We start from the raw sequence: 18,178 nt of genomic DNA on the forward strand, positions 1-18,178 counted from the left end.
CATTTCTGTTTCTCTTTTTCTTTTCTGCTCCATTTGTTTGTTTTCTTCTCCCCCTTTCACCAAATAGATGGATCGCGAAAAAATTGCTACAATGATAGATGAAACGTTACGAAATCATCAGCTGAAGCTGAATGACGTAACTGAGACGGCGGAATCCACCGGCGCGCTGAATCCAACGTCCGGTTCGGTAGCCGCCATCGGTTCTATGCCGAAACCTCCGCTACCTGCCGGTGCATCGCCTGTAGGAGGAGGAGGGGCGTCGTCATCCATCGCGGGCAAATCGAATCACCTGCATCATCATGTTCCTGTACACTCGGCCAGTTAGTAGACTTTCCTTCTTTGTCAATTTTAATGCCTCATTGTTTCAATACTTTTTGTGTACTTTTTTTCTAACTGTTGTCTTTCTCTCTCTCTCTCTCAAACCCATCCCGCACACACATACACACCATCCCTAGTGTTCTGAATTGTTTGTATGTTTTTTTTTTCTCTCTCACTGTCTCGGGTCTTCTCTATGCTAATGTCCATATGCTCTCATTCCTTACCAGGATGAAAACTACATTTCTATCCACAGCAAAGATAAAAGGAAATGCAAACACATTTTTATGTTTTTTTTTAAAGATATATATCATATTTAATCATAAAGTGTGGCATATTTCCATCTTTTTATCATGGTTTTGTTTCATGATAGAATTTTCCACGTTTTCATTTACGCATGAAGCAAAGCATATATATTTAAAAAATAAACGAAAACACAACACTACTATCTTACACTTACACGCCCTATCTACTCACAATTACATGCACCCAACCCAACCTCTGCAACAAGTACACTCCTTCACACGTACATATACGTATACGCATACAATTACATATATATACACACACATGCATACACACGAACACACGAACGATTGCGTTAATAGTAGGTAAATAACATATTACAAAGCTAATATGTTGTCGATTTTATGTGTTATTACTAGTGAACTGAGGCTTCACCCACACAGCTGATGGGTGGGTACGGCCAGTGGGTCGCCGTACCGTCGATTGTCGTTTTAGTTCACTTTCACTGATGAAAGAAAACAGTAAACGTTCTCCCCCAGACACACACACACACAAACACACACGTAGACAGCAAACACTTGACCCGAAATACGATCGACCGAACCAACGTTTACGTCTTGGACACGCCGAAAGAACACTCGATTGTCTCTTTGTGTGTTGTGTCCGTTTTCCGCCACAGCATCGCAAAGGTTCACGGGCATTCGTTTCTATCACACTCCCCTTTAGCCGCGCTAAGTATGCCTCATAAAAGCAGATAATCGATGGCATAGCAAAGAGAGTACGTAGCAAGAGATTTTGAAACAAATAAACAGCTATATGGTAAAGTTAATCAAAAGTATGACTGACATATAGGCCCGCCCCTCCCTGTGTGGCACTCATATCTCGTTACTCTGTGTTACGCCTAATGTATTAACTAAACAAAACAAAATCATAAAGCATAAGGGCATATGTAAGCTAACGCGCGCTGCTGACGATTGCGAACCGGTTGCGCAAACCACACATACACATTGGAAATGCGCACAGTGCGAACGCAAACATTCGAAACAATAGCTAATAATGTATGCACAGAGCATCACCCCGCGTGTCCGCCCAGGCAAAAGGCAGGCAGAGGGCGGCAATATCTGTAAACAGCAGTTTTGATCGATTGTGTGCGAAGTGAGAGGAGGAGGGCGGCGGTGGCGAAATGAGTTTAAATGTAAGCGAATCGATTCTCGATGTAACGCGCAGACTTATTACTAAAGTAGAGTAAAGAGGGAGCAAATATGCAAGCATAAATCAAATCCGTAAATAAGTGTGTTAAACATTATAATTCGAAAATAAAACTAAATACACAATTTATCGATGAACAAAAGCGGAAACGCATACGTGTGCTAATGTTTACGCGCAAGCGAGAGTTGTTTGTAGAAGTTGTCGAAGCAGGTCCATGACAAAGCAAGGCATAATTAAGATAAACCACATCTATTTAGCTGTTCGCAGGAAGGCCCAAACACAGGCAAAAAAAAAATAAACACTTTGCCAACTAAACGTGAAAACCAATAATCCGGAACGATATTATGGAAATACAAGAATATGAATATATTTATATGTATTCTTTTGCAATCATTTTATTATCCCGTTCTTGTCCGCCGTTGTTGTTCCCCGTTTCGTGTAGACAGTACTGTTTTCCTTCGTCTTCGTTTTGTTTGTGTTTTTGTTGATTGGTGGATTTTTTTTTTTGTTTTGTTCGCTCGTGTTTTCATTACTTAGTACAGTTACCCATTTCCTTTTGTTTCGAATCCTGTTAAATGTGTGTTTCTTCCTGTTTTGTTCTACCTTTTCCCGTTTTTTTTTTTTGTTTTGTTTTACTTTGTGTTGTCTGTAGCTTTATTTTATTCGTTTATATTTGCCGTCCCTCTTTGTGTTGTTGATCTTCTGTTTTCTTATTTCGGGGTTTTATAGTTTTTATTTCAGTGATAAAGACAATTTGCATTTTTTGCATTGCGTCTATTGTGTTTAATCCTCCATGATTCGTTATCAAATTGTAGTACTACAAACACTAATACATTTCTTTCTTTTTACATTCTCTATGTTTTCTCTTACCCATCCGGGCCATTCGGTGCCACTTCTGGATAGGTTTGGAGCGTGGTTGGAAGGTAGCGGACACTGAATCCATGCCATCAACGATGCCTGCCATAGTGGAAACATCCGGAGTCAGCGTGAACAGCATGATAGACGGTGGTAACTTCGCGGGCCATCTCGACGACGCGGAGGAGGCGCGTGAAAACGACGAAGAGCTGGAAGCCCTCGAACGGATGGTGGAGCTTCGTCGGTTTAGCAGAGAAGAAGCTCAAGCAACTCTTGTATCGAACGACTTTCAGCAGCATGATAAGATGGTAAACATCGTTCCACCGAAAACCTGCACACCATCGAACGTACTTCATCATGCGCGGCTCGGTGCGGCTGAAACAACGGATCGAAATAACACCAATCGAACGTCATCCACCGGTGCCGGTGCCGTGAATAATGTCGAACCAGTAGCGAGTAGTAAACCGATCAAACCATAGAGGCTACGGATGAATAATTGTTAAGAAATCTTATCTAGGAAAAGGATGCTCCTACACGGTAGTGCCCTGTGCGATAGAAATTGTATGCGTCAGAACTTTCTGTAAAACAATATCTGAACTTCGGAGCTTGCTTTTCACTATTGAATAGATTAGAGGGTAAGAGAGGGGGCTAAAACAGAATACCTTGCGGGTAAAATACAAATGAATTTTGCTACTTTCCATGAACCCTTCCGAGAATACCATCGACCGTTATCGGATACAGACAGATATGAAGTGTAGAGAAGTTCTATCCCTTTTTTTATTTCATTTTTTACAACTGCATGTTAGGAACTCCAAATTTAAAGTGAGACAACCTAAACACCCCGTACGGGAAAGGGTTTAAAAACACACACAAAAAAAACTAAAAGTCTACTCTAAGCAAGAAAACCATACGTCATGAAAATGTAATACTAAGTGAATAATATGTACCGAGCAAAAGTTGTCACCACAGTTACAATAACGACCCAAAAAGATGCTATTGTGTGTTACCTGGATGGGTACGAATCTGGAATGCGATGCTGTTTGAGTACACGAGATCACGATAATAAATTTAACCAGGTACCCGGCACTGGCATCCATCCAGAAGCGAATCATGTAATGTAGAGGAAACATACACTGTCTAACTCGCATCATCTGTGTATCAAGAGGGAAGTGTTGGTAATGCAGCACAGAACTACCCCAGCGAGCTTGAATGATCTCAATCGTACATTGTCCTGAGAAGTTCCGTTGCTTTATTTCACTACCAAAAAAGGGAACCACTTGATGAAGAAAAGACAGTAAAACTGGATGGAAAGTACCATAAACCTCCGCATGTATGATCCTCTCAAACTAAAAATTCCATTGACCAGAAGCTTCAGTACCGGTAAACATACCGAGGGTTGGGAGTGCACAATAGCCGGAAAGAAATGTAATCGTTTGGAATGTTTCCATATCTCCCATCAACGATTCATACCAAATTCCCCACCCGACCACGAGTAAAAATAGTATAACCCTACCGCCAGTAAGCAGCTGTTAATTTAGAATTCTAGATTATCCATGTAAGCGATACCTTCTTGCTATTGCAACGGGTGCATACTTTGCATTCAGCCAGTCAGCCAGCCATCCAGCCAACATCCATTCACCGTCCCAGGGGGGGAGGAGGCATGGGTGGGGCGGGGCTGTAGTGTAGTTATTGTACAGACAGCATAAAAAAAGCAAAAAGTAATGGGTTTACATCGTGTGCTAAGGTAGTGTTAATGTGTACCGAGAATGAGTTAGTAAAGTAAGAAACGGTTCCATGCTTAGTGATGAGAGAACGGACCGATGATCGAACACTTCTCTTCTCCAAAACGGACTGAACTGGAAACGCTGGACGATGTGATAAATCTATTTGTACCAAACAAACAGTGTGCTAACTTCATGTAAACGCGTAAAAGAAAAGATGGGGCACCCCTTAAACCCGAGTGTGTAAGCGAATGGAAAGAAAATGGAAGAGACGGTGCGTGCACACACCGCAAACCGGAACTTAAAATAGCATTATGAGAGGTGAGGTGTATGCGTTTTTGTACTTTTTCGATACTAAAACAACGCGGGATATGATATTTGTGAAACACCAGCAAAGCTAAGACTTTGTACGTTGCAAGTATGGAAAGGCAGGTTGATAAAGAGGGGGGAGGGGGGGGGGGGGGGAAGTAGGATGTATGAGTGAGTGGAGATGGTGAAGAAAGATTAGAAGCATCCCAGCTCTGAAAGGTGGTTTTGGTTTTGCGCGCAGTGTGTGGCGTATGTTTTGCTTTAGGTGGGGATGCAATGTCATTGGATGGAGTATTGAGCCAGCTCAACTAGCTATACATTATCCGAAATCGTACCGTAATTTACAGGCTGTTTAATTTAATGTGCATGAGATTTCAAATAATAATACAAAAAAAAACTTACCCTGTATTACTACACCCACGATGATTCTGGAGCCATGTTGCTCTGGAACTCTTGATGATGCTTCCATTGTTTGAGTCTGTTCGTGATTTTCTATCATTATGCTTGCGTTGTTGTGTACCGCAGTACATCAACGATCATTTAAACAAACAAAAAAAGGCAAGAAACACAACACGAATGGGTTAAGAAAAACTGCTTCTAGAAATATGTGACAGGCAAAAACGTATCGCTTTCATTGGAGTTAAAGACAGTGGTGGTAAGTGGGTTGGTGGTTACATTACAATTAGCTGGTAAGGTATTACACGATAGTTGCGAGGGATTTAAAATCTCCAAACAAATAATTATATATTAAAACGAAAGGATGAGTGGGTAATTGAGTGTAAGATGTGCGCCACCGATTTGGGGGGTGCGAACGAGAGTGATCCAATCGCGGTCGCGGATAGTAACAGTACCTTTAGGATCATAAACTTAACGTCACGTTCTTAGCGCCGTTGGCCGTTCGATGTAACAAAAAAAGAGCAAGGATGTAGTTTTTATCCCGCAAACATCCTAAGCGCGTGTTAGCCAGCCCCATGTAATGCCTGAAACTGCTGTGTCCTGAAGTTAGACCTAAATTGCACGGCGTGTGTGTGTATGAGTGTATGTATGTGTGTGCGCACACACGCAACACACATGAAGCTACACCTCAGTGTAGTTATATTTTACTAAACCAAATGCAAACATTCACTCCTACCACTGCGTGATATAAAGGATATAAATTTAACGAAATAAACAAAACGGTAGGGACGAGACTAAACGATGGTAAAACACGTGCTCTACCATTTAGAAGCATACTCTCTTTCACATACATACCCAAAGGGCACGCGGCACTTGGCAGAGGCAGCAGCAGTAGCAACAGCAGCATCCTGTGTATCTCTAAACTCTCGGAAGAAAACAAAAAAAACGTCATGCATACACGCAACTGTATAAGAAATCAAATCTATTCAAAGCTATAGTCATTTAAATTATATTAACAAAAACAGATACGTCAGCTTGCTTTTGAAGTGCTATAGAGTGTGGTGCGCATTTGGTACAGGTTTTGAGCGAAAAAAAAAAGGGTTGAGTAAAGTTGTCCGTAACCGTCGTCACCACGTGTGCAGCAAGGCAAACGCTCGAAAACGTGGTTTTGAGCAAAAGGGAAAATAAACAAGGACAGTGTGTGAATGGATTCAAGTAATACAGTAGGAATACAATATGGGATATTGAACATGACGAACTCTCGAACGCTTCCCAGCATGAACGAAATGTCGTAACATCGATAAATCGAACCCGTATAAGATGATAAGCATGGGTGATGATGGTGGCGCAACGTGTACGAACGTGTAGGTTGGTAATAAATTGTGAACTGGAGAGACAAAGAATAGAGCGACTGCAGCAGAGATGCGGGGAGGATATAGGAGCAAACCCAAGGAAAATCTAATAAAAGTGCCCATGAACGGGAATAACGCTATGAAGGGGGGTCGGCTGAATGTTGAGAAGGTTGGAGCAGGAGCAGGCAATTTGTAGGACAGGAAGAGCCTCATGATGGAAAGTGCAAATTCGTAAGTATGATAATTTACAAGTGGACATGTGAACCCTACATCCATTTAAAAGGGTTTAGACTATTTCAAGGACAATATCCGAAACAGTTCATAGATAAGCATCCTCGCCGTGAGAAAGAACTGTGATCCACCTTGCTCTTAGATACAGCGCAGTCTAAATTCTAGGACATCTTCCGTCCCAAAGAGCCAATCGTGCCTAACAACTGTTCCAAGTTCCGTCACCATGTTTGCATATTTCGATTAAAACTTGATATTGGGTCAGTTCCGCTGAGCTTAATGTACTTCCAGACGGTCAAGAGTATTTCGCTAGATCTCAACAGGACTTTGGTTTCTCGTCTCCTTTTGAACAACATGGCCGGATCCTCGGGACCCAGACACCCCTGACTGATTGGACGGTAAACATTCGATTGCAGCAACTTCGCCATTGTCTTCTCACTAAAACGAGATGAAATTTAGTAAACAATTGCCAGAAAAACAACACAAAACATTCTATCGCAAACCTCCCTAAACTGCAACGGACAGCGCCTTTGCCGGCTCAAATCCAACCCGTCCCGACACAACCGCCAACTTTTCGCGCGTACAGTGTAAACCACACGCACACCACGAAAAAATCCATTTTGACAGCACGTTATAAACAATGAAAGGTGTGGAGAATGTGCACCGTAAAGTGAAACAGAAATAAGACGACAGTGGTGCAACTTATCAGTTAAATGCATAATTTATGGTGCAAAAACGTTCCTACGCGCCGTCGGTCCCAATAAACCGGCCCGGGAAACAGTGGTGAAGCGAACTGTCCGCAAAAGCGTCCAGCGAAGAGCGTCCGGGAAGCGGTGGCACGGTGAAAATATATGCCCACGAGGGCAAAACAGAGGACAGTGATTTCGTAATGAAGAACAACATCAGCAACAACAACAACAACAACAACAGGCAGAGCGCAAGAAGCAAGAACATAACAACCAAAGCATAGCGTGGAAAATACTTGGCGGGGGAGTTCCCAGCATAGCTGCTCCGGTCGGTAACCCGCACACGTCCCGACCTCTCGCCCAGGAGGAAGAGCAAGGCTAACTCTTTCTCTCCCAGGGTTACGTCCCGGCAGCGTTACACACCGGGTCGATGATGTGTTGTAGTTGGTAGTGCGGCGCACTGATCGGGCACTTTTTTTTCGTCTGCTTTTACGGGTGTGCGTGTGTGTGTGCAGAAAACCATCACGGCAAGTGTTCTATTGCGTGTGAGAGAGTGAAATTTTGCACGACATTCGGGCGGTTGGTGTGCATGTGCAGTGGCAAAGTAGCGCGTGTGAAGAAGGGCGGTGGACCTGAAACAACGGTTCTTTCGTGCGGGACCAACCGAAGCAAGCGTTGCATTCGGAGATCAGCATCATCGTCATCATCATCCCCCCTAGGGTCGGTTGTGGGAAATTTATAACTGTACCGGAGCGGTGGGCGGTAAGGGCAAGCGAAGCAACGCATGCTTGTTTGTCGCGCGCTGCTAGAGGTAAACGCGAGTCTGTAAGCAGCAGAAGCAGCAGGCGGAAACCTTTCTGCAAAAACCGTCACCACCCCAAACTGTGAATTTTATTCGCACACTGCCTCTCGGCATCGATTGTGCAAGATTGTGCGTTTGTGATTGGACGGTGCAGTGTTAGTGTGCGCGAGCGGTATAGGTTGTGTGTGCAGTAGCGCGGGTGCGTGCGATTACACATCGGTGGGGTGGGTTGGGCTGGGTGACGAAATTAGCCAAACGCAACCGTCTTCATTTCCGGTTCGGATCGGCGAATGTTGCCAAATCGCGGGTCAATTGGTTGAACTCATCCTCGCTCACACACACAGACACAGTGACACAACACGATGGTTGCCTGGTCGGTGTCGCACAAGCGGCACGTACGAATTCTGCTCGTGGGTGACCAAGGGGTCGGCAAGACGTCCCTGATCCTGTCGCTCGTCAGCGAAGAGTTCCCGGAAGATGTACCGCTGAAGGCGGAAGAGATTACCATACCGGCGGATGTGACGCCGGAGCAGGTTCCCACAAACATTGTCGATTATTCCGGTAAGTTTTGGGCCCATTGTGTGTGTGTGAAGTGGCCTGGAGCGTGTTAAAACCGTTTCATTCTCCACGTTTTTTTTTAGCGGCCGAACAATCGGACGAAGCGCTTGCCGAAGAAATTAGAAAGGCACACGTCGTCTGCATCGTTTACTCGGTCGACTGCGAGGAAACGCTCGACGGTATCACCGAGCGATGGCTTCCGATGGTGCAGAAATGTTCCGAAATGGAGCGGAAGCCGGTTGTGCTGGTGGGCAACAAGATCGACCTCGTTGATTATTCTACTATCGATGTAAGTTTTTGCTGTCTTTTTGGGGTGAAAAGGCGAAAAACGACATTTTAAGACACAGACATTCGTAATTTTCACACTTCTTCAACCCAATTCCAGCACGTTCTTTCGATCATGGAGGACTACCCGGAGGTGGAAAGCTGCGTTGAATGTTCGGCCAAAACTCTGCACAACATTTCCGAGATGTTTTACTACGCTCAGAAGGCCGTGTTGCACCCAACGGCACCGTTGTACATAATGGAGGAGCAGGACGTAAGTAACACCAGCCATAAGTTTCGTCACCCAACAGCAGGATGATTGTAAATCATGTTTCTCCTGCTTCCAGCTAACCGAAGCATGCAAGAAAGCACTTGTCCGCATCTTCAAAGTGTGCGACATCGATGGCGACGGGCTGCTGAATGACTACGAGCTGAATCACTTCCAGCGCCGCTGCTTCAACGCACCGCTCCAGCCCCAGGTGCTGGACGAGGTGAAAGCCGTGCTGATGAAAAACACGCCCGACGGCATCCGCGACGACTCGGTGACGCTGAGCGGCTTCCTCTTCCTGCACTGTCTGTTCATCCAGCGCGGCCGCAACGAAACGACCTGGGCCGTGCTGCGCCGCTTCGGCTACAACGAGAGTCTCGCGATGAGTGACGAATACTTGCATCCGCCGGTGAAGATTCCGCCCGGCAGCAGCACGGAGCTGTCGCACCGTGGCCAGCAGTTTCTCGTGTCGCTGTTCGAGCGGAGCGATCGCGACGGCGACGGGGCCCTTTCGCCGACCGAGTTCCAGAAGCTGTTCAGCGCCTGCCCCAGCCCCCCGTTCTCCACCGATATTAAGCGCACGATACCGACGAACGAGAACGGTTGGCCCACGCTGCACGGCTGGCTGTGCCGCTGGAGCCTCATGACGCTGGTGGACGTGAACAAAACGCTCGAGTACCTCGCCTACTTGGGGTTCAACGTGCACGAGAACGAGTCGCAGCTGGCGGCGATACACGTGACGCGCGAGCGGCGCATCGATCTGGCGAAAAAGCAGAACAGCCGCACGGTGTACATGTGCCACGTGATCGGTGCGAAGGAGGCCGCCAAAACGACCTTCTGCCGCGCGTTCCTGGCGCAGGACATGAAGCGGCTGACGGACCGGGACATACGGCACAGCAACCGGTACGCGATCAACACGGTGCAGGTGTACGGGCAGGAGAAGTACCTCGTGCTGCGGGACGTGGACGCGCGGCTCGTGCTCGACCCGCTGCAGCCGAGCGAGGTGAACTGCGACGTGGCCTGCCTGGTGTACGACGTCGGCAACCCGAAGTCGTTCGAGTACATCGCGCGAATATACATCAAGTACTTTGCGGAGAGCAAAATCCCGGTGCTGATCGTGGGCACCAAGGCGGACCTGGAGGAGGTGCGCCAGGAGTATCTGCTGCAGCCGCCCGACTTTTGCCACAAGTACAAACTGCTCCAGCCCCAGTTCTTCAGCGTGAAGCACAATAAGAAAGACGTCTACACGAAGCTAGCAACGATGGCGGCCTTTCCGTGAGTAATCTATGCAGTCTATGCTATCCGATGGGGGAGCAAGAACACGACAGTGTTGTGTGTTTTGCGGTCCGTATCTTCTTTCCATTGATCTTTTGATTTGAATCGTAAATGCAGTGAAACTGTCTCGTAGAAGCCACTAACAGGTGAATCTTCATTACAGTGCCAAAAGTATACAATTACTACCTTCTTTTGTATGTACAAATAGTAGCAACAGGTTTCTCGACCTTCAAACTAATGCACCCATACAAAGAGCAACTAAAAAGTACAATGATTGGTGGCGAAATCGAAAAGTTTACAAATTTTAACAGCATCGCGCTGCAAACCAAAAAAAAACAAAAGGTTCAAAATTTAATACTTTCCTCCTTTATCTTTCCATTCTTTTTCTCCGTTTGGGTGTAAACGTTTGTCTATACACGTTTTATCGTAATTCAGTCGATTTCAAGCAGCGTGGATTCTGTTTTATAAGCATAGATTGGTACAGCTGTGGGAAACAACGTAAGTTTGAGCCGTTTTGTACAAATGTTTTCATGTTGACTTATTTTGGTTTTAGTATAACACACAATGTAGAAAGCGCACGTATCAATAATCTGTAGCATGTAATTATCTCCGTAGATTGCTGCCCACTAACCCATAACAGCATAACTCTAACGCTTTGTATAATTTCTTTAAAGCTTTAAAGCCAATTGCATTGAATATGACTTCATACTGATTCTGCATGTGGTGTGTTGTGTTGGATAGTGGCCGTTTAAGGAATCATGTGCACTGACATCAATCTCCCTTTATCGCTCTTTTCAGCCATCTTAAGCAGTTCGGCCTCATGTCGAGCGATCCGTTGCTCTGGTGGAAGGCAGGATTGGGCATTGCGGCGGCCACCATTGTGGGTTTCTTCGTGGTGAAAGCGTTTCACGGCCCCGGTTCGTCGGTAACGCGATGAGGAGCCAGGACGAGTAGAGAAATGGCTGAGTAAAGCTGGTTGTGTACATAGAATGCAATTGTAGTGTATGTGGCTGTCCACCCCCTGCTCCCCCTCGTCACCATACAGTATAAGAACAGCGTAATGGGGGAGGACACTCATACAAAAGCTACACACGCACGTAGGAAAAAACCCAGTGTTACCCCATTAAGAGGAACGCCGCCGATATGTTGCTCCGCCAAAATAGAGCGCCTTGAAACCGTTACTCACTATTGGCGTATAGTTGAAGGCTTTTTTATACAGTTTCTCTTTGCAGTTTGAACGTACGAACGCTAGTAGAGGCCAAGCTGCTGTAAGTAGGTTTGCAGAGGAGTTGGCACCAACTGCTCACAGCAGTACCGACTGGTTGGTAACTGAGCAAAATCTTCCAAATTTTAACCATTCATTTGTATACACATTGTTTTTTCATTTGATTTGTAATTTTACGGCCATGGTCGCTTCTTTATTGGGCAGCAACAAAATATGGCTTTAGCTATGCTAGACACCAAGAGGGTGTTCGTATGTTTAGTTTCCTTATTCTTACTACGGTCGGCATTATCAGTCTGGGACGGTTAAAAACACTACAATGTTCTCGTCAAGTCAATACAAAAGTCTGTTTACTTGTGTTTAATAGTGGCACCGATAGAACTGATTGCTACAAAAGTGCTGCGCGTGCTGAAGCTTTCTTCTAGAAAACAGATAATTTGCAAGAGCAACATTGTATAGGAGCAGGTTCAAGATAGAGGGTTCAATTGCCGGTGTGGTACTGTAGTTGTGGTAGTCGTAGTGTAATGTCATTGAGAATTATTGTTTGAAATCATTCTACTAATTAGTGCAAAAAACGGATTCGAAACAAAAGCAAACCAAAAAAAAATACAACAACAACAATAAACTTATTATTCATAACGAAATTTCAACACGTAAAACAAGAACCGAAGAAGGCTAGACCAGAGAATCGTACACACTATACAATATTCACTTTATTCTGAAAACATTATCTAAGTTTCGTGTTGCTGCTGCGTATACGCACGGCAACGCGATGATCCGACGGCGTAATATATGTTGTGATTGATTGAACTTACTAACATTTTTCGTAAAAAAGAACATAAACATTGAAAACATACAAAAAAAAAACATTGCTCCCGACTAACGGACAGAACGCGATGGCAGCGGTACGGGCTGGCACCATCTGTGTCACACGCTTACTACGCGACATGCTACCGCCTGGCGCTAACTCACCGCCGCCGCCGCCACCACCACCGTTCATGGTCTTCTTGTTTTTTGTTCCTGCACTAGTCTTTACCCTTTACACTTTTGCTTACAAAATTCGCTGCAGCTTCGATTGCGTGTCGCGGAACACATCGATCAGCGGCTGCGTGTCCGGTTTGGTGTAGAGAATGTTCAATGCCGCCGCGATAAGGTCCTGCGATTTGGCCATCACCTTCCGGCGATCCTTCAGCGGGACCAGCTTCGGCTGATTGACGATCAGCGAAAGCAGCGCGGAGGTGGACCGGATCAGATACAGCTCGTCTTCCTCCGTCACCCAGACACGTTCGTTCATCGACACGAGGCTTAAAGGGGAAAAGAGACATAAAAACGTCAGATACATCGATTTGAAACCCCGGAAGACCGCCACCGCCATCCTTACCGTGAGTAGATGTTCAGCAACTCCTCAATATCCAGGTTCATCTCGATGAGCGCTTCCGGGACGGGCGAATTAAACATTCCCAGCCGGAAGCAACGAATCTCCACCTCGCGCACGATAAATGCCAATGGGAAGCAACACCCGGAGCTGTCGTACTCGAGCGCCAGGCTCTTCACCTTGGCCAGCAGCCGCCGGCAGCGCTCGGCGCAGCTTTCGCGCCCCTGCAGCTCCCGGTCCAGGATGTGCGTCCAGACCGACTCGATCAGCAGCGGATCGTTGTGGTGCGAGCAGTTCAGTATCGTCAGCTTGCACTCCCACAGCTCGTACTGCTCCGCAAAGTCGGAGTACAGCTGCGTCAAGTTGTACAGGTTGGAGTCGAGCAGCTTGAGCGCATCGTACTGTTCGTTGCTGCGCTGGGTCAGCAGGGCCAGCGCATCGTACACTTGGCGCTGAATTTGCGCCACCTCCAGCTTGTCCTCCAGGTCCTTCAGCAGCACCCCGTTGTGGGCGGAAAAGCCGACCGACTCGGACCGCATGCACATGACCGCCCGGGCCAGATACTCGATGCGCTGCTGCAGATTGATACTATCGCTCGCCACGTTAGCAAGCTTGTCCAGAATCTTGGCGGCGGCCGCGTGCTGCCCATTGCGCTCGTGGTACTTCCACAGCAGATCGGCCACGATCAGATTGTCCGGCGTGCGGGCCATCGCCCTGCTCAGGAACACGCCGAGCGACGGTTCGGTGATCTCCAGCAGCTCGGCCAGCAGGTTCTTCGACAGCAGCCACTCGTAGATGGCGATGTGCAGGAGCTGGTCCGTGCTTTGCAGCGATTGTCCGATGATGGTCAGCACCTCCTGATTGCCGGCCACCGCCCGCTCCTGCTGCTCGTCGTCGTCCATCGTCGGATAGATGCTGTCGGGCTTCGGCTGCTGCCCACCGGCACCGGCGCCGCTGCCGTTGCCTCCCGCAACCTCGTACACGTTGTCCAGCATCACCTTCACCTCGCTGTACCAGTTCATCCTGCTCTGGAACGCGAGGAACCCTTCCTGATTGTCCATCGCCTCGTTGTTGCGGTAAAACTGCAGCCCGACCTCGTTCGGGTCACTCTTGGCGGCGCACACGGTGCACAGCTCGATCACGCCGCTGTAAAACCCGGCCGACACAAACTGCTGGCACAGTGCGGCGAGCGGCAGATTCGGTGCGGCGCTCTTGCACAGCTGCAGCGCCGTACGCAGGCGCTCCTCCTTCTTGTCGCGGTCGGTGCAGCCGCGCGATAGGAGCAGAATTTCGGTCGCCTTGTGCGAAACAGCATCCTCGTGGCGGTACAGCGTGGGGCACACCTCGCGCAGCTTGGAAGAGATCGAGCCGACGCTTGCATTGTCCGCCAGGTAGGAGTTGATCAGCGTCACAATCAGCAGCCCGCAGACGTCGATGCGCGACAGAATCAAATCGCGGAACGTGCACGCCTGCAGTATGCTCTGCTCTTCCTTCGTTAGCTTACCCACCAACAGATGGCACTGGTGTTCGCAGATCACCTTCCACAGGCCGACCACTTCGCACGCTTGTTCTGTGAGGGAAAAGGAATAGGGGAATTACGAATTAGTCAACACGATCGAAGCAACCGATGAGCAGCCAGCTACTTACTTATTAATCGCACTAACGCTTCCAGCGACTTTCGTTCCTCCAGCAACGCTTCCTCCGTGCAGTTTTTCTGCGATATGGCAGCATTGGTCTGAGCATATGCAGCTCCACCGGCACCTCCTCCTATGCTGTAGCCGGGTTGGGAGGACATAAAACTACCGTATCCACCTCTCTCGCCACCCACTAACAGGCCGGACTGTCCTTGAGCGAATGAGGAACCGAGACTTCCTGCTCTTACAGACGTTCCGTTGCTGCGACCACCGGTGTACCCGAGCAGGTTGCTCACCGTCACGTTCTCCAGGAACCGTCGGATGGCGTACAGATCCTCCAGCAGCACCACACAATCCTGCTGCGAGATGGTCGAGTACAGTCGCTCGTCCACGCACGGTTTGCGCCAAATGCAGCGCAGCACACGACTCATGTACAGATACAGTCCGGCATGCTTGGCGGAGTAGTGAAACAGTGCTCCGTCCGCCGTTTCGTTGTTGTTGTTTAAATTCTGCTGCGGCGATCCACCAACGTACATCGACGGATGTTGCTGCTGCTGATGTTGCTGGTGAGGATGATGCTGCTGATGTACCGGCGACACCATACCACCACGCCCGGGCGTCGAGTACGGCGTGGAAGCAAACAGTCGTCCACCCGGTCCAAAGTTGGCATTATGCGGCACCGTCGAATCCATCGCCCCACCACCGTAACCCCCGGCCCCGGCAATGGGAGAATTAAAGCCTAGCTGCCTATTGTCGCTCACGATGGCCGCATCGAAGTACGGCTCGCCGCCATACAGCACGAACGCCTGGGCCGCCCAATCGCCCAGCTCGGTACCGCGGAACGATTCGCGGCAGGCGAGCAGCAGTGCCGTGGCGCAAGCTTCCGGTTCCGTCTGCTTGCTGAAGTACGTCTTGACGGCATCGTTGTGCGGACCGTGGCAACCAACGAGCAGCTGCTGCAGTATGTCCACCGATTGCAGTATCGACACGATGTGCACGCCCTGGTTCGTTAGCAGCGCCACCTTCCGGGGGTTCTGTGCCGTACGCAGCGGCGTTGAAATCGAAACGCGATCCTTGCGCAACACGTCGGCGATGGCCCACACCTGCCCGTCCAGTGGCATGTAGGTGGTGGACTCGACCAGATTCAGCTGCGACTGGAACTGCTCCGAGCTGAGGCAGGTGAGCATATCCTGGTCCTGCTGCTGTCTCGATATCAGCAGCAGCGACCCCTTCACGTAGTGCGCCGAATGGACTAGCTTCGGTTTGGTCAGCAGCAAATTGCCCGTCGTTCCCGGGGGTACGCGCACGTGCAGCAGATACAAGCCCTGCGGCTTACTCTGCGGCGGTTCGGGCAGGTTGGCGTTTTGCTGCTGCAGTGCCTGATTCGCGGCAAGGTTCTGCTGTTGCTGCTGCTGCTGCTGCAGCGAGAGTGGCGTTTGTTGCTGCTGCATTTGAAGTTGCTGCTGTTGCAGCAGTAGCTGCTGTTGCTGCTGCTGCTGTTGCAGCATTTGCTGCTGCTGGATGTAGAACCCGTGCAGGTGTAGCGGTACCGTAGAGAAGTAGAACCGGACGCCACTCTCCGCAATTGCCACCAGATGCAAACTGGACGAGTCTTCCGCCGTTAGTGGGCAGATGGCGGTGATCGGATGAAAGACGGACGGATCGATCGTGCGCAAAATGGCGCTCGCACTCGCGATGATGTCCTTGTACGACAGTCGGGCGATGCGTCGCGTACTTCCGGCGTCCTTCCCAATGTCCCACGCCTCGATCGAACCCTTCGACATGAGCACGTACAGCAAGTTACGCGTGTTGTCCACCACAATCTTTTCCACCGAGTCGGTTTCGGTAAATATTTTAAAGATGCCCGGCACCAGATGGGACATCAAGCCCTGCGAGTGGTTGATCTTGCGGCACCGCTTGCCGAACCAGTTCGATTCCGCCTGGTACGCCACCTCGTACAGGCAACCGTCCCGGCCGCCGAGGAAAATCCGCCCATCCTCCGTACCCTGCACGCACATGATGGCAACGTTGTCCGTGTTGAGCACGAAAATGGGCGTGTGCATTAGCTGCATCTCCTCAGTGCCCTGGGACGCGGTCATGCTGCGATTGGGCGTCCCGCTGTTTGCGTCACCGAACGTCACGCCGAGCACGACAATTTCGATCGGAGTCGTTAGAATCAGCAGATACTTTACGTCCGCCACGAACAGGCCCGGCTTGGGCGTCACCAGCCCGACGCTTATGATCACCTGGGACAGCCCATCGAAGTAGGCCACATCGCGTGCATTTTCATACGTCCAGATCTGCAAAAAGCCGGTAAGAGGGTGAGATATTGCAAGGAAGTCCTGCTGCAAACGGCTACAAAGAAAGGCCACTCACATATAAGTCCGTGTCGATTGTAAGCCACGCACGTCCAATTTCGGGAAACAGTCCCATCATACAGTGACATTTTATATCTGCAAAAGAAAAAAACAATATTACCACACTGTTTTCTGGGGGGGGGGGCTTACAGCTAAAACAACGCACGGTTAAAATGTTCCATTATTTCCGACGGTATAGGAACCTTGTTGACCGTGCACAGCTGATTCAGGTCCTTGAAGCCCATCGACAGGTTGGCCAGCTGCTGGTAGTCAAAGTCGCTCAAGCCGCTTGCAGTCGGAGTGCCGGCTTGCGTTACTCCCGTCAGCTAGCGGAACGAGAGCGCGAGCGCGTGGTGTTGTCGGCGTAGCAGAGTCGCGTGAAAAACAAAGCAAATGCATTATTACCGGACCAGTTTCGGACCGCACACAGGCGCGCGAGTAAACAACGACCGCATTGGCACATGGTGTTCATCGGTTTCTTTCCCACCTCCCTCTCTTCCCTTCCTACCTCTAGTAAACCCGGCACATCGGCATCGATGGAACCGTGGCGTTCTAGCGTATTGCCGGCGGATTGAAGCGCCTCCAAGGAAACGGTCGGTTGTTCGCCCATTCTGTGTGGCTGTTGATAGACTTGGACACCTGTTTCACACCTCACCACAACGCACGCACGCACACAGCCGGGATTATCTGACGGAAATTGATGATTGCTTTTTCTTGATTTCTAACAACTTGCAACAAACGGCGCTAAAATTGATTGATGCTTGCGGTCGGTGTGCCCCGGTGTGTAGGGTTGGCTCGTATACCTAACGTTGCCACTGAAGTGACGCGCTATTATGACAGTTGTGAGCAATACACGTAAAGGAAGCAGCGGAAAACAATGATGTTTGCGATGATTTTCCATACAAAATAACGTTAAAGCTTAGCAAAAACATGCATTTTTATTGATTTATGAAATTTGTTTAGTAACGGATGTAAAGAAGCAATTCCCGATGTTTTATATTGATCACAACCATCATTGATTGTGTACATTTTGAAGCGCAGCGATAGCCCACCTTTTGTTTTACTCTTTTTCGTTAACTTTCTGCTGTCAAAATACGTTGTCAATT

The 18,178-nt window shown here is 48.6% G+C and overlaps 3 protein-coding genes across 12 annotated transcripts in view; 2 read left to right on the plus strand and 1 right to left on the minus strand.

Moving 5' to 3' along the window:
• The window catches only part of LOC1277954 (nuclear receptor-binding protein), a 57,808-nt gene extending 52,395 nt beyond the window's left edge, over positions 1-5,413 (plus strand). For all 9 annotated transcript variants that reach the window (XM_061662749.1, XM_061662748.1, XM_061662753.1 and 6 more), the window contains 2 exons: positions 68-320; positions 2,674-5,413. In XM_061662749.1, the coding sequence (XP_061518733.1) occupies positions 68-320; positions 2,674-3,104 (684 nt within the window). In that variant the 3' untranslated portion in view covers positions 3,105-5,413. The remainder of the gene's footprint in view (positions 1-67; positions 321-2,673) is intronic.
• A 1,840-nt stretch (positions 5,414-7,253) lies between these two features.
• Positions 7,254-12,350, plus strand: LOC1277953 (mitochondrial Rho GTPase). 2 transcript variants are annotated; one of them, XM_061662758.1, is made up of 6 exons: positions 7,254-8,680; positions 8,761-8,966; positions 9,063-9,215; positions 9,289-10,484; positions 10,920-10,982; positions 11,283-12,350. In XM_061662758.1, the coding sequence occupies exons 1-6, from the start codon at positions 8,482-8,484 to the stop codon at positions 11,419-11,421; spliced, it is 1,956 nt and encodes a 651-aa protein (XP_061518742.1). In that variant the 5' UTR covers positions 7,254-8,481; the 3' UTR covers positions 11,422-12,350. The 2 variants fall into 2 exon arrangements, with proteins under 2 accessions (XP_061518742.1, XP_317471.4); XM_317471.4 differs by lacking the exon at positions 10,920-10,982 and having other exon boundaries at positions 7,261-8,680.
• A 47-nt stretch (positions 12,351-12,397) lies between these two features.
• LOC1277952 (nuclear pore complex protein Nup154) lies at positions 12,398-17,867 on the minus strand. Its single transcript, XM_061662745.1, has 6 exons — positions 17,581-17,867; positions 17,239-17,398; positions 17,092-17,168; positions 14,729-17,015; positions 13,088-14,651; positions 12,398-13,010 (listed from the first exon to the last, which is right to left on the minus strand). Exons 1-6 carry the CDS (start codon positions 17,680-17,682, stop codon positions 12,758-12,760), a joined length of 4,443 nt encoding a protein of 1,480 aa, XP_061518729.1. The 5' UTR covers positions 17,683-17,867; the 3' UTR covers positions 12,398-12,757.
• Positions 17,868-18,178: the final 311 nt, after the last annotated feature.

Source organism: Anopheles gambiae, chromosome 3 (assembly GCF_943734735.2).
Source record: "Anopheles gambiae chromosome 3, idAnoGambNW_F1_1, whole genome shotgun sequence".
NCBI lineage: Eukaryota > Metazoa > Arthropoda > Insecta > Diptera > Culicidae > Anopheles > Anopheles gambiae.

Coding starts and splice junctions, on each gene's coding strand:
- LOC1277952 (XM_061662745.1), bottom strand. CDS start 17,682: ATGGGCGAACAACCGACCGTTTCCTTGGAGGCGCTTCAATCCGCCGGC. Junction 17,016..17,091: donor CAATCGACACGGACTTATAT/GTGAGTGGCCTT, acceptor GGCTTTTTGCAG/ATCTGGACGTATGAAAATGC. Junction 14,652..14,728: donor AGCGTTAGTGCGATTAATAA/GTAAGTAGCTGG, acceptor TTTCCCTCACAG/AACAAGCGTGCGAAGTGGTC.
- LOC1277953 (XM_061662758.1), top strand. CDS start 8,482: ATGGTTGCCTGGTCGGTGTCGCACAAGCGGCACGTACGAATTCTGCTC. Junction 8,681..8,760: donor AAACATTGTCGATTATTCCG/GTAAGTTTTGGG, acceptor GTTTTTTTTTAG/CGGCCGAACAATCGGACGAA. Junction 9,216..9,288: donor ACATAATGGAGGAGCAGGAC/GTAAGTAACACC, acceptor TCCTGCTTCCAG/CTAACCGAAGCATGCAAGAA.